Source organism: Nuphar pumila, chromosome 4 (assembly GCF_984573655.1).
Source record: "Nuphar pumila chromosome 4, dmNupPumi1.hap1.1, whole genome shotgun sequence".
Classification (NCBI taxonomy): Eukaryota; Viridiplantae; Streptophyta; class Magnoliopsida; order Nymphaeales; family Nymphaeaceae; genus Nuphar; species Nuphar pumila.
Genome location: NC_143252.1, coordinates 6,561,142 through 6,575,258, shown reverse-complemented (window position 1 = coordinate 6,575,258; position 14,117 = coordinate 6,561,142). Strand labels below are relative to the sequence as shown.

Sequence of the window (14,117 nt, the reverse complement as noted above, 5' to 3'; positions counted from 1 at the left end):
TTACGCAGAAAGGCAAGTCTTCAGTGTTATCAGCAATGCAACTGAAGAAGGGTGTCAAGCATGGGGAGCAGACATTCTTAGTTGCAGTGCGTGCAGATGAAGGGAAGGTAGAAGCAGCAGTGCCGCCGACCCTAGCCCCTCTATTGGAGGAGTTTCGGGGGGTGATGCCTCCGGAATTGCCAAAGCGTCTTCCGCCAAGACGCGAGGTCGACCACAAGATTGAGTTGACCCAGGGAGCAAAGCCTCCCGCAATGGTTCCATACCGTATGGGGCCAGCAGAGTTGAAGGAGCTGCGCAGGCAGCTAGACGAGATGTTGGACGCAGGCATTGTTCGTCCATCAAAAGCCCCATTTGGTGCCCCGATCCTTTTTCAGATGAAACATGATGGCTCTAAACGGTTATGTGTGGATTACCGGGACTTGAACAAGTTCACGGTGAAGAACAAGTACCCATTGCCATTGATAGCAGACTTGTTCGATCAGCTAGGCAGTGCCCGTATCTTTCCAAGCTAGATCTGCGATCGGGTTACTGGCAGGTGAGGATTGCCGAAGGTGATGAGCCGAAAACAACTTGTGTCACCCGCTATGGTGCTTACGAATTTCTAGTAATGCCATTCGGGTTGACAAATGCTCCAGCCACGTTCACGACTTTAATGAACCAGATTTTCTACCCTTACTTAGACAAGTTTGTGGTAGTCTATCTGGATGATATCGTGATCTACAACAGTAACATGGAGGAACATGTCGGGCACTTGCGAACAGTGTTTCAGGTGCTGAAGGAGAATGACCTCTGTGTTAAACGAGAGAAGTGTCTCTTCGGGCAGGAGGAGATCAGCTTCCTTGGCCACGTTGTGGGGCGTGGTGTGCTGCGTATGGATGGGCAGAAGATAAGGGTCATCCAGGAATGGGTTCCGCCAAGCAAAGTGCCAGAATTGCGGTCATTCCTCGGCTTGGCAAATTATTATCGGCGTTTCATCGAAGGTTATTCCCTCATTGCTGCGCCCCTCACAGATTTGTTGAAGAAGAATCGGGTATGGCTCTGGACAGGAGCGTGCCAAGATGCCTTCGAGGGCTTGAAGAAAGCCTTAGTGAGAGAGCCAGTGCTGCGACTGCCTGATCACTCGAGACCCTTCGAAGTCCACACTGATGCCTCAGACTTTGCCATTGGCGGGGTTATTATGCAAGACGGGCATCTGATCGCATATGAGAGTCGTAAGCTGAAGGATGCAGAGAGGCGGTACACAGTGCACGAACGTGAGATGACCGCCATTGTGTATTGCCTCAGGACCTGGCGGCACTACCTTTTGGGTGCCGAGTTCGTCGTCAAGACGGACAATGTGGCCACGAGCTATTTTCAGACGCAAAAGAAGCTGACGCCCAAGCAAGCTCGATGGCAGATGTTTTTGGCTGAGTTCGACTTTGCCTTAGAGTACAAGGTTGGAAAAACCAATGTTGTGGCGGATGCTTTGAGCCGTAGGGCTGAATTAGCTGCTGCGCGCGCAGAGCCTTCCGAAGTGCATTTGGTGGGTGCATTGCTGATTCGCATCCGCGAGGGTACACAGCAGGATCCGACCGCACAACACCTTGTTTCTCTGGCGCAGGCAGGGAAGACTCGACGATTTTGGCTACAGGATGGCCTCCTGGTAACAAAAGGGGGACGCATCTTTGTACCACGGTGGGGAAGCCTTCGCCGAGAGCTACTCAAGGAGTGCCATGATACACTATGGGCCGGCCATCCTGGTCAGGAGCGGACCTTAGCACTCCTTGAGCACGGCTACTATTGGCCGCAGATGAGAGACGATGTTGAGGGGTATGTGCGGACATGCCTCATCTGCCAGCAAGATAAGGGGACAAACCAGAAGGCTGCCGGTCTCCTTGAGCCTCTACCAATTCCAGAACGTCCTTGGGAAAGCATCTCTATGGACTTCATTGTTAGTCTGCCAAAGGTAGAGGGCCTCAGTTCTATTTTAGTCGTGGTGGATCGTTTCTCAAAGTATGCCACCTTCATCTCAGCTTCCAAGGAGTGCCCTGCAGAGAAGACTGCAGAGTTGTTCGTAAAGCATGTGGTGAAGCATTGGGGCATACCAAAGAGCATTGTGAGCGATCGCGATGCTCGCTTCACGGGCAAATTCTGGCGTGAAGTATTTCAGTTACTTGGCTCTGATTTGCTGTTTTCAACAAGCTTCCATCCGCAGACAGATGGGCAGACAGAGCGCATCAACGGGATACTGGAGCAGTACCTTAGGCACTTTGTTAGTGCCAATCAGAAAAATTGGGTGAAGCTCCTTGATGTGGCACAGTTTTGTTATAATCTGCAGAAGAGCGAATCTTCAGGCCACAGCCCATTTGAGATAGCCACGGGGCAGCAGCCACTGACCCCGCACACTCTTGCCGCACAAGAAAAAGGAAGGCCATCCTTCGCCTATCAGTTTGTTCGCGACTGGCACGAGCAGAATGAGTTGGCGAAGGCATTCTTACACAAAGCGGCGAAGAGAATGAAGAAGTGGGCGGACAAACACCGTCGGCCCGCAGGGTTCCAGGTTGGGGACCAAGTGTTGGTGAAGTTATATCCTGGTCGCACAGGCATCTTCCGCGGGCGGCACCGCGGACTACTCAGAAAGTATGAGGGACCCTTCACCATCACAAAGAAGGTGGGCAAGCTGGCATATAAGCTGGAGTTGCCCCCAGACTTCAAGGTGCACCCGGTGTTCCACGTGTGCAACCTCAAGCAGTTCCATCCAGATGATGGAGACCCGGAACGCAATGTGCCGCAACGCGCTCCCATCATGCAGAGGGCCCCGGCAGCACAACGGGCCGAGAAGCACCTCAGTCAGATCCTTCGCCACAAGGTCAACTACTTGGGGCAAGCGAAGAAATACTTGGTGCAGTGGGAGAAAACAGCGGAACCAACGTGGGAGCCTGCATTTCGAATGAACAGCCGCTACCCGGCTGAAGTCAGGGCTTACCACGAAACAGATGGCGCCGAGGACGGCGCATGATTTGAAGGGGGGAGCATGTTCCCTTGCGACTTACAGTGTACAGTTGCGCTAGAGTCTGTTTTGCTTTTGTTGAGTCTGATGTAAGCTGCCCGGTTCAGGTGAATCAATACCCCGAAGGGGCAGCCCGTATACTTGAACTGTAATAGCCTGCGGGCAAAATTGTGAATGAATTAAATGCGTTGAGCTTTCTTTTGTTCACCCTCGTTGTGATTGCTTCTTGTGATTGCAACTTCTCTCCCTCTATTCTCTCTTGCTCTCTTGCACTCTGATCATAAGCTTCCGCGACCGGCAAGCGAGCTGACGAGTAGGCTTGCGGCGGTAAGGAAGGACCATCGCGCCGCGCTGGCCCATTGAAGGAAATAGGCCCGTGACAATATCCATACAAGTACCTGCACTATCTGGCTCAGGTTGAAAGTCTAGCTAGTGAGCAACAGGCTTTAAAATATGGGCAAAATCCCTGCTTGGCACGTATTTTAGAGGGGCTGACTGGGCTAGGCAACCATGTCCGATGTCCACCCCTAAGTTGAGCTAGTAGGATTTTGTGTTTCCAGGTAGAAATAGCATATTGGTTCCCATCACAGGGGGTTTATCTTTTTCAAGCTTGACTGTTATAAGTGAAATCAAGGAAAACCTTTCAATGCATGTGTTGCCAATTGTCAAGACCAGCCCTCAGCAGCGAGTCGGTATGCTCCTGCAGCCGTTTTGGCTGACTTTTGACCCACTTTCGTCTGTCCAGTTCAATTCACATTATTCAGATGATTCGCGGTCTTGGGTAACGAAAGACCAGACCGAGGTTGCCCCATTGTCACATTATTGTCCAACTAATATGTGTTGCATCGACAGAGTCCAACAGATGCTGTCACATGGGTGTGGGTGCGGGTGCGGGTGCGGGGATGCAAAACTTTAAAAAACCTTGGGTGCGGGGGTGCGGCGGTGCAAAACTGTAAAAAATTATATATATTATATATATATATTATATATATATATATAATTTTAAAGTTTTAACAATTAACATTGTCATAATATCATTCATCATGCATGCAATATATCAAATTAACAATTCTACAATTTTATTCTACCTTACAAAAACTAACACCGCAATTAAATCAACCTAAATATCAATCAAATAAGTAAAGCAGAAAAGAACTAAATTACATACCAAAAGTATATCCTAAAATGTATATGACGATGAAGTAATGGAACTTAATAATTTTCTGCTTCATCATTAAATGCATCATAAGAAAAAAGACTGGGCTCAGATAATTCCATGTTTGTCACGTTGAAACAGCGAGATATATCGCTAATTCTATAGTTTTGACGTGTCTTGTTTTTTCATTAAGAAATCATGATCCAAGAGTCGATTCTCACTAAATCAAGCATGCTAAACATATCTAATGGTTCGGATCTGTCATAATGTCATAAGTTATTACAGATCTGAACCATTAGATGTGTTTAGCATGCTTGATTTAATGAGAATCGACTCTTGGATCATGATTTCTTAAAGAAAAAATATGTTTTTATGAGAAAAAAAACCTATACAGGTAAGATTTCGATGATCCAAAAGTCGGAACGACAGTCGGCGGGGCAAGGCCCCTGTCAGAAAATATCGGCATTCGACAGGGCTTTGCCCCTACTGGAGAATAACAAGGCTCCCTGCCAAAAAGATTGTCGGTAGAGGCCTCGCCCCTGCCGAAGAAATGACTGACGGCAGGGGCAAAGCCCCTGCCAGAGAAAGCTCGTCGACAGGGGTCTTGCCCCTGCCAAAAAAATAATCGATAGGGGCAAAACTCCCTGCAAGGAAAATGACGATCGGCAAGGGCTTTGCCCTAGCCAAAAGATACAGTCGGCAGGGGATGGAGGGAGGCAGGGCTTCGTCGTTCCTGTTGAAACTTCGAGCGACAGGGGTGAAGCCCCTGCCAGATAGGACTCAGGCGACAGAGAGGGGGAGGGGCGTGGCAGGGCCGCCGACCCTCCAATAGCACAGAGAGGTGGGAGGAATGGGCGGCAGGGGCCGTCGGCCACCTGCCGACCGTCAGGTAGGCCCCAAAGAAGAGGGTGAGGGTGGCAGGGGCCACCGGCTACCTGTCGGACCCCCTCCCGAAAACAGAGAGGGAGGAAGGCGCGGCAGAGGCCACCGTCCTCCTGCCGACGAACACAAGAAGGGAGGAAGGAGAAGACAGAGGGAGAAGTGGAGGAAGAGGAGCGTACCTGTGAGCTCCGGTCGTCGTCGGGGTTGCGTTGATGCCGACGATCGCCGAAGGTTTGTGACGAGGGAGAGGAGGAGGTGGTGTCGGTCTCCCCTAAGAGACGTTGGGAGGAGAGGAGGCGAGCGAGAGAGCAGAGGAGCGCGGGAGAGAAGAGGAAAGTCCGCGACGACGGCGGAGAGATCGGCGTCGGGGTTCGGCTGCGAAGTCGGGAGGAGAGAAAGGAAGGATTAGGGCAAAAAAAAAGTGCCCTAATCCTCTCTTCACAGCCCTTTTGATTGAGCAAATTTTTTTTAAGTCTGAAATTGGACCAAAATGACCCTAGGTGCGTTGACCGTACCCAGAGTAAGGTTGACTGCACCCAGGGTCGGGTTGACCGCACCGGGTGCCACACCTGCACGCGCACCCACATCGACGCGAGTGCGGCACCTGGTTTGTTGAATCCCTGTGTCTTAGACCAGATGGTTTTTCATGGTCAATTGCATGAATAAACTTCTGGTGGCTAACAAACCAATCATTTTAGAGTTGTTCTGAAATGGTATCATTGCCTTGAGTGTAAAATGCTTTTCATTGTATTTATAACTTTAACTTTTTATTTTAGGCAAAATGGGCACAGCACGGGGGCATGAGTTTTTATCATGCAATGTCTTTTTTTTCTTATCTTGGGTTTCGGCTGTTAAAATGTACCTCCCAAAAATCTCTGTTGTAAGTATAAATATATATACTTATATACATAGAGATATATATACATATATATATATATATTATTTGTATATGTATCTCTATATATATAAATATATATTTATATATTTTACTTTATTTTACCCAAAAAGGGTATTCTTGTAATTTCCTTTCTTGCGCATATTCCATTTGGAATATGTTGTAATTTTTCATCTTTATTTTTCTGTATTTCTTTTTTATTTTTTATTCTTTTTGCTTTTTCATAAAAGGTGCATTGGGAGTCCCCCAATAGAGTCGTTGGGGGCTCCCCAACGAGTCCTTTGGGAGCCCCTTTGCACCTTCTCCTTCTTGTATAAATAGGGGTGTTCCCCCTTTGTTTTTCCTAAGCTTGAGAGTCTCAAGCATTTGCATCTTTTATGAAATACATGCATTATTGCATGTTTGCTATTATTACGCTTTTTGCATATTTTGTTCAAGTGTTGTGAGAGTGTCTTCGTACACTTCTTTTATAAAGTATTTATGCTTGTATGTGTATTGTCTATTCATAGACATTTTCACATGGTATCAAAGCTCGGTTGGTGATCGAAGATCGTGGGATTCCTTTCTTTTCGAGTGCCTCGAAAAGCGTGCCTTCGATTTTTTGGAGGTTGAAGTGGTGCATCTTGCTTCTCAAATATTTTAGAAGGATCTTGCGCAAGCTAGAATTTGAAATATTGTGTTAGTATGCCCTTTCTCCCTTCCTCTTTACTTTATAATTGGCGAAAAAGAGTCTCATTTTACTTTTGGTTTTAAATTAAATGGGTCCAACTATCATGTTTGGGCCGGAAACATGGAGGCTCACGTAAAAGGGAAGGGGCTATAGGGTTATGTGCAAGGCACAATTCCGGAACCGGAACCGAAAATAACAAAGGTAAACCAAAGTGAAATCAAGATTCTTGAAGGAGAAGAAAGGGTCAAAGCTCTTGAAGATTATTCTAAGAAGCACGATGAGTGAGAAATGAAGAATTTCAAGGTTCTTTCTTGGTTCTTTTCATCCGTTAAAACTAAGATTAATGCCAACATTATTAAGTTCAAAAAGACATCCGAAGCTTGGCATTATCTTGAGAAAATGTATACATCAAGGGATCTATCCCACAAGTATTATCTTCAAAAGAAGGCGCTCTCCCTTTCTCAAGGTGAAATGACTATTAGGGAGTATTATGCCGATCTTTCATCCATTTGGGATGAGCTTGTCATGCTTAAACCAAAATGGAGTGGAGAGGCAATCGAACTCCGTCACAAGATATGTCACACGGACTCGACTAGGGAGGTGCCGCACCCGAGTCGACACGCCCCGACACGGGTGCTGCTTCGGACTCGGCCCGAACTCGGTCAACGCCGAGTCGGACTCGGTCAATGAGTCAAGGCCGAGTCCGTCCACATTTTGGACTCGGTCAACTTTGACCGAGTCCAAAAATGTCCATTTTTAAGACAAAAAACAAAAAAAATCAAATTTTATATATCTTTTTTTTATAACCAGACTGTGCAATGCAGTTGCACAGTCATAGACTGTGCAACTGCAACTGCACAGTCTGTGTGACTGTGCACAGTCACAGACTGCATTGCACAGACTGTGTGCACAGTCTGTGTGACTGTTTCACAACTTATGTAAAAATATGTATAAAACACGATAAAAGGTAACCCAACCATTTGAGGTAGCTAAATAAATGCTTTTCCAGTTTAAAAAAATACTAGTTTCACAAGTATTAGAAAAGCTAGCTTAAGAACTACCATAAAGAAATGGGAGTGCCAAATTGAAACTTTCGAAAAAAATTAAGGTCATAGTTTTGGCTACTTAATTTACTGCAGACTTGAAGTTTACTATTACAAGTCAATTTAAATTATATCTGAAAAATGATAATATCCTTTTATCTTATATAGTTCTGGCTACTTAATTTTAATTGTTTACTAGAATTATATATATATATATAGCCGAGTCCCCGTGTCCAAAAATTTTGAAATTGCGCCGCACCCGTGTCGCACCCGCACCCATGTGACATAGGTCACAAGCAACTTGAAGAAGATCAGTTCTTCAATTTTTTGAATGGGCTAAGACCCGAATTTGAGCAAATAAGGTCATCTCTTCTATCCTCATTTACTCCTCCCTCTCTTGAAGATGTACTCACCAAATTAAGTGGTGAGGAGACTCGTATGAGTTTATGTAAACAAGGATCAAATGTTCTTGTGGTTCCTTGTAATTATGAAGAAAACAATGAGGCCAATGCCGTATCAAGACCCGGAAACAATGTAAGAACCTATCGTCCTCCTCATTTTAAACCGCAAAGTCAAGGTGAAAATGGTGGGCAAAGAGGAAAAAGGGACTATAGTAAAATTGTTTGTCATTTCTATAAAGAACCGGGGCATATTAAACCCATATGTCCCAAATCGAAAAAGCTTCTCGCAATGGCTACCACCGGTGCACCACATTTGTGACCGTTTGGGGCCCCCCAACGACTCCTTTGGGAGCCCCTTTGCACCTTCTCCTTCTTGTATAAATAGGGGTGTTCCCCCTTTGTTTTTCCTAAGCTTGAGAGTCTCAAGCATTTGCATCTTTTATGAAATACATGCATTATTGCATATTTGCTATTATTACGTTTTTTGCGTATTTTGTTCAAGTGTTGTGAGAGTGTCTTCGTACACTTCTTTTATAAAGTATTTATGCTTGTATGCGTATTGTCTATTCATAGACATTTTCACATCGGCATGCTCTCGCTCTCACTGTCATATATATATATATATATATATATATATATATATATATATATACACACACACATATGGGAATGAAAACCTACCCAATAGAAAACCTCCTAAACCTACCCACTAAGAAACATTTATCATATTTTCATTTTTTTCGAAATTCTGACCTTACAGATGTGATCTATGCACTTGTGTTTATGAGAATCAGTTCTTGGAGCATTTAATTCTGATGCATGGATATGTTTTTAACTTTTTCTAAGGTTTCAAAAATCAACAGCCTACAATTTCATAAATTTTTTAGGCTCCAGAGGCCATTTTTCCCATCCAAAATGCATGATCCAAGTGTCTATATATAGTAAATCAATCATGCTGAACACATCTGTAAGGTTAGAATTTCGAAAAAACACCGAAAATCTGATAAATGTTTCTTAGTGGGTAGGCTTGGGAGGTTTTCTATCAGGTAGGTTTTCATTCCCCTATATATATATATATATATATATATATATATATATATATATATATATATATATATATATATATATATATTCACCTTACGATTTAGAGCACACAAGACACCCAGAAAAAAACAACAAAACACCAAAAAATCATCTTTCTTTTTCCCTCAAAGAATATACACATGAAGAAGTGGGTAAGCTCTAAGGAAACAGGTGAATGCTTAAATATCCTGAAGAAACACACAACACAAGTATAGATGAAGGTAAGTGAGTATATTGCGCATGTTTATCTGTGTGTGTGCAAATCTAGATATATGAAAGAAGAAAAAGGAAATGACGGCATATCCCATTTACATGCATATAGGCTAGGAAACAAACCCATGCCGCAAAAAAGGAACTTCAGATAGTGTCAGAGTTTGAGATACAAGTACATATTACATAAATTGCAGTATGTACCTGGTGAAATGATTTTAAATATAAAAACTAAACAGTTGCACAGATTGTATGTAAACCACAATGTATTACAGATACATGAAAATTATTAGAAGTAGAAGCTCCATGGCTCTTCGAATACAAGAAACATGCATATGCACCTACAGTTATATATCAGTAGACAGCAAGATCAAAAATAATAAATCTGTAGTTATCCACCAGACTATGGACAACAAATGATGGAAATTTTTGTGCATTTGCAGGAACAGTCCAAAGTGTCAATGTATGACACAGATACCATGAGGAAAAAAAAGAGCAGTCAACCAACTAACCTATAGTTTCCCCATGGCAATACAGTAAGCCAATCAAGATAATTACGGGTTACACTAAACTCGCTTGAACTAGCTTCTAAAAGTTGCAACTTTGTGAGTTCTTCTTCAATAACTTGCAGAACATTAGGTGGGCATTTATCCTTCTTTGTTTCAATTCTTTCCCTAAATTTTGCTGCAAGAAGCCATAACAAGAAAAGTGAATAAAGCATATTGAAATTAAAAGGTTGTCAGAGTATATTTTCTTGAAGAGGAAGGTTCACTAAAAGTCTAAAACTAACCTGAAAGTGCTGTCTTGTCATCTGTCTCCAAACCAAGCTCCTGGATCAAGACAGATGAAGTTATATTCCTGTAAAGTGTAGACTACTCATGAAGCAAGAATGCCAACATACAGTGACCATTGGCAACAATTGCAACACCATTTTGCTTTGAAGTATTTGCAATGGTAATCATCTACGTACTCATAAGGGAAATAACAATAGAGTGTTAAAGTAGGTAGATGCAACAACTTCTCTATCCAAGAAAAGTTTATTTTTTGTTAATAATAAAATGATAAACATTAAGATCAATAAAAAGGTCCAACAATGAGAAGACAAATTTTTAACAGCAAAACTCCAGGAGTTGACTATATAATCATGACTAACCTTCTTTAATGCCTTGAGTTGCTCATTAAGCAGATAACGACGCTGTTCACCACTTACTTTTTCCTCAATTGCCTTGGCTATTGATTCCTAGCAGTGTAGATATGGACTTAGTCCAAGGCAGAATATGGACAAGTATAGCTTTAACATGCCCCTAGCAAGCATGTTAAAAAAGAATGAACAAAACTTCCACTAGAATTACCTGTATTTTGCTTATTTCCATCTCCTTCTTTACAAGTTCTAATGTAAGACTCAGCCGTTTATACACCTGAATTGCAGCCAAATTACATACTAATCATATTTAAGGGAAAAAAATAAATAAAACAGAAAAATTCAATGAGAAACAGAGTAGGATAGATGCAACAGCATCTATACCAGATAAACGTTAAAAACTTTAAACACTTGGAAGTTCAAGAAGTAATAATATCCAGTTCTGATGTAAGTTGACAAAAACTTGTAGCAATACATTTAAAGGAAAATATGAATGACAAAAAGCACAGTTATACAGACATACAATGATCACTGAACAAGACCACTACTAAGCACATAAATAGAAAAGAAAGTATCAAGCTGCATATCAAGCAATCAGGTCATACTGGGATTCTTAGAATGATCCACGTGAATTATGGCTGGAAAAGAACAGGGCAGTGATCAGGCTAGATGAAATTGTTTCACATGTACGCTATAATTGATTCTCCCAATGTTTCCAAAAGCAGAATACTGGTTTAACTGAATACACCCTGTGTAGCGCTATGGATATAGCAAAAGTCCTTAGAAGTCCAGTGGTTGCTCCTAAACATAGCGTTTCACATTGCTTTACATATTCCTCTTTTTTATGACGAGGATATATTATATACTTGAATAGCATGAAGCAAAGAAAGCATAAAGAAGATGATCATAGTTTTCTCTTTGAAGGACTAAAGAAGACTTTCAGTAAAAATACAGTGCGTTAGGTCCATGAAAAGGACCGATCTGAATACAAGGTAAAAGAATAAAATGCATGGAAAGACATTTCATCCTTGCATGATAGCAGAGAACACAATAGATCTGAATAAAATGGTGTGGATTGTTGTGCATCCCTTGTAATAGGATCTGCAGATATCAGTTTGATGAATTGCCTATGACAAGCAGAACACCAACAAAGGGGATCACTCTTAAGTCCTCTGCTTTCTTTGGCCCATTAATTTTCAGTTGTTAGTACTGCTTCTTCCTTTTTTTTAAAGAAAGTGACCTTCTGTTGCCTATGCTAGGAGTTCAAGTCGTGCCTCAATCATTTTTGGGTCATCTTGCTCTCTAACCAGCTAATGATCATTCCATCTTTGCAACAGCAGAACTAGAGAACTCGATAGGGCTGAGAGGGCTTCTTGTCATGTACATTATTATCACAAGTCTTTTATAGACCTCATTACAACGTCTAGTAGGAAATAGGACAAAAGTGTCCTTGATAACATACGACAGTAAAAAGAGTCCAAAAGACTGAAATAACCCTACAAACAACAATTGACACTAGGGTATATACAAGCAGTCAGAATTGGCATTGAGAACATTGTGACCACTGTTAAAAATATGCAAGCTAATCACTTTGTCTTCACAATTCTTTAAGTCAAATAAAGAAACAGAACTCAGAGCTCTTTTGCATTTCATTGTTGGTAAAATCTTTTCCAAAAACAAATAAGAATGAAAATATTACTGAAAATATAATTTAAATAATGATTTTATGGGTCCATTTGCTATCGATTTATATCCACAAATTTAAATCATTCTTTCTCAAGTCGTATGAGGAGAAAACTAACTACACATTTCTAGGGGGGGCATATTGCCCACCCATCTATCCCAATGAGCCACCTATCAATTCCTTGCAGTTGAAAAGTAAGCTACCATGGCCTGGCAGCTATGTCTCCTTGAGAACACCAACAAACTTACTTTCAAAAAAGAGGATATATACGGCATTGAGAGTATGCACTATTCCCTCTTTAATGAACTTCCATGATGCACATCATGGATCATGTAGTCTTTTTACATCTTCTTGGATTACTATATTAATCAAACCTGTGCACTGTTCAGATCTCACAACAAAGTCTCAACATGGTTCAAGATTTTAATACATAATGGTTAGTAGTTACCAAGACATACAAGAAAACCATGAAGCAAAAGAGAAGATCAAGACCTTTTTGCATCAAATCACCCCAAGATTGCACATTTAAGTTAACAAGTCCAAGGAATAATGAACAAATGGAATTGGTAAATTACAAACTGATCATACATTTGCACAAGAGAAACCAAATTCCAACAGATCAAAAGACACTTGCATGTTCTTTCATGATATTCCATTTCCACAACCAATATACAATATGATAAAATGTTTCTGCTACAATTTTTCTTGTACTTACCTCAAGCATGAATAAACAGGACACATAGAAGAACAGTATTTCCCAAAGTCACTGAAAACCACTAATAGAACATCATCCTTTTAAACAGTTTATTATCAGTGCGCAACAACAGCAACATTTCGGTAACAAAAGCTTAATAGAATTATAACCAAATATCTGAAATATCAAATGTTTGCCTCACATCTAATTCTTCGAGCACTTGTTGGCATTGCAGTTTGTTTGCTCCAGAAAGAGCAGCTCCAAAATCAGCCAACCTTGGATAATTAAATTCACCAATATGCTGCAAGGGAATAAAAAAAAGGATTTGAGAAGTTCCAAAAGCCTACAAAAGAACCTTGCAAAATTTAAACATATCAATCAAGCCACTATCAATCAGAAACTTTCGGTCAAGATTAGCAAACATGACTTATCCCCAACAACTCCACCGAATGAGACGTTCTCAACCACAGGGATTGAGCAAGGTTACTATTATCCTTGTTTATGCTAATAGTGGTTGAGTAATATACTGATTTCTTATTTTTCCTTTCTCTCAGAAAAAATATATATTAATGCCTTAAGACATCATTTTGGTCTTTCAGTTCATAACCATGTAAATGATATATCATCTATGTCTTAGTGATGAAATTCTAACAGGCATACCAATACAAATTGTCACTCATGCTTTCCTCTTTGTTTTTCGCTTTGTTTCTTAGCAATCTTGGTATTGGAGCTGATGGCTCCCAGATGAAACAGAATGTGCATGGGCTAAACAGAGCCACTGTTCACTGCCAAATTGTCCTCTTTGGTGACCCAATTGAAGCCATGGTAGCTTGGCTTGACCTGAGATGATTGTCATGAGGATAGACTGTAGGCCACTAGATGAATTTTTAAAGCGATTTTACAGATTTTTGTGGAGATTTAAACAATATGGGATTCTATAGAGCAACTTTAGCATCTTTAGGCATATCGTTTCAATTTTCTTCTTTTATAAAATATGCCCCTGTTCCTTAGGTTAAAATTAGGAAAAACCATTTAATCTTTGATGAATACAAGAACTATTCCTGTGAAGACTAAGTATGCCCACAAAGAGCCCACTGGAATACTAAGGTTCTAATCATAGTCACCTGTATCGTTAAAAGGTAACTTGTCAGTGAGGGTATTTCTTTGAGAGATTTTCAAAAGTTGATAAATCTTGGGAATATCCCGGGAGTTTAAAAAATTGAAAAATATAAATAACAACAAAAAAGCAAAGAAAATAAAAACTTTTGC

General features: G+C 41.4%; 1 protein-coding gene across 2 annotated transcripts in view; it reads right to left on the bottom strand.

The window, feature by feature from the left end:
- Positions 1-14,117, bottom strand: part of LOC149839195 (lon protease homolog, mitochondrial-like) — a 61,456-nt gene that overhangs the window by 19,494 nt on the left and 27,845 nt on the right. For both annotated transcript variants that reach the window (XM_090002365.1, XM_090002366.1), the window contains 5 exons: positions 13,051-13,149; positions 10,682-10,747; positions 10,483-10,569; positions 10,120-10,159; positions 9,842-10,013 (listed from right to left, as the gene is read on the bottom strand). In XM_090002365.1, the coding sequence (XP_089858491.1) occupies positions 9,842-10,013; positions 10,120-10,159; positions 10,483-10,569; positions 10,682-10,747; positions 13,051-13,149 (464 nt within the window). The remainder of the gene's footprint in view (positions 1-9,841; positions 10,014-10,119; positions 10,160-10,482; positions 10,570-10,681; positions 10,748-13,050; positions 13,150-14,117) is intronic.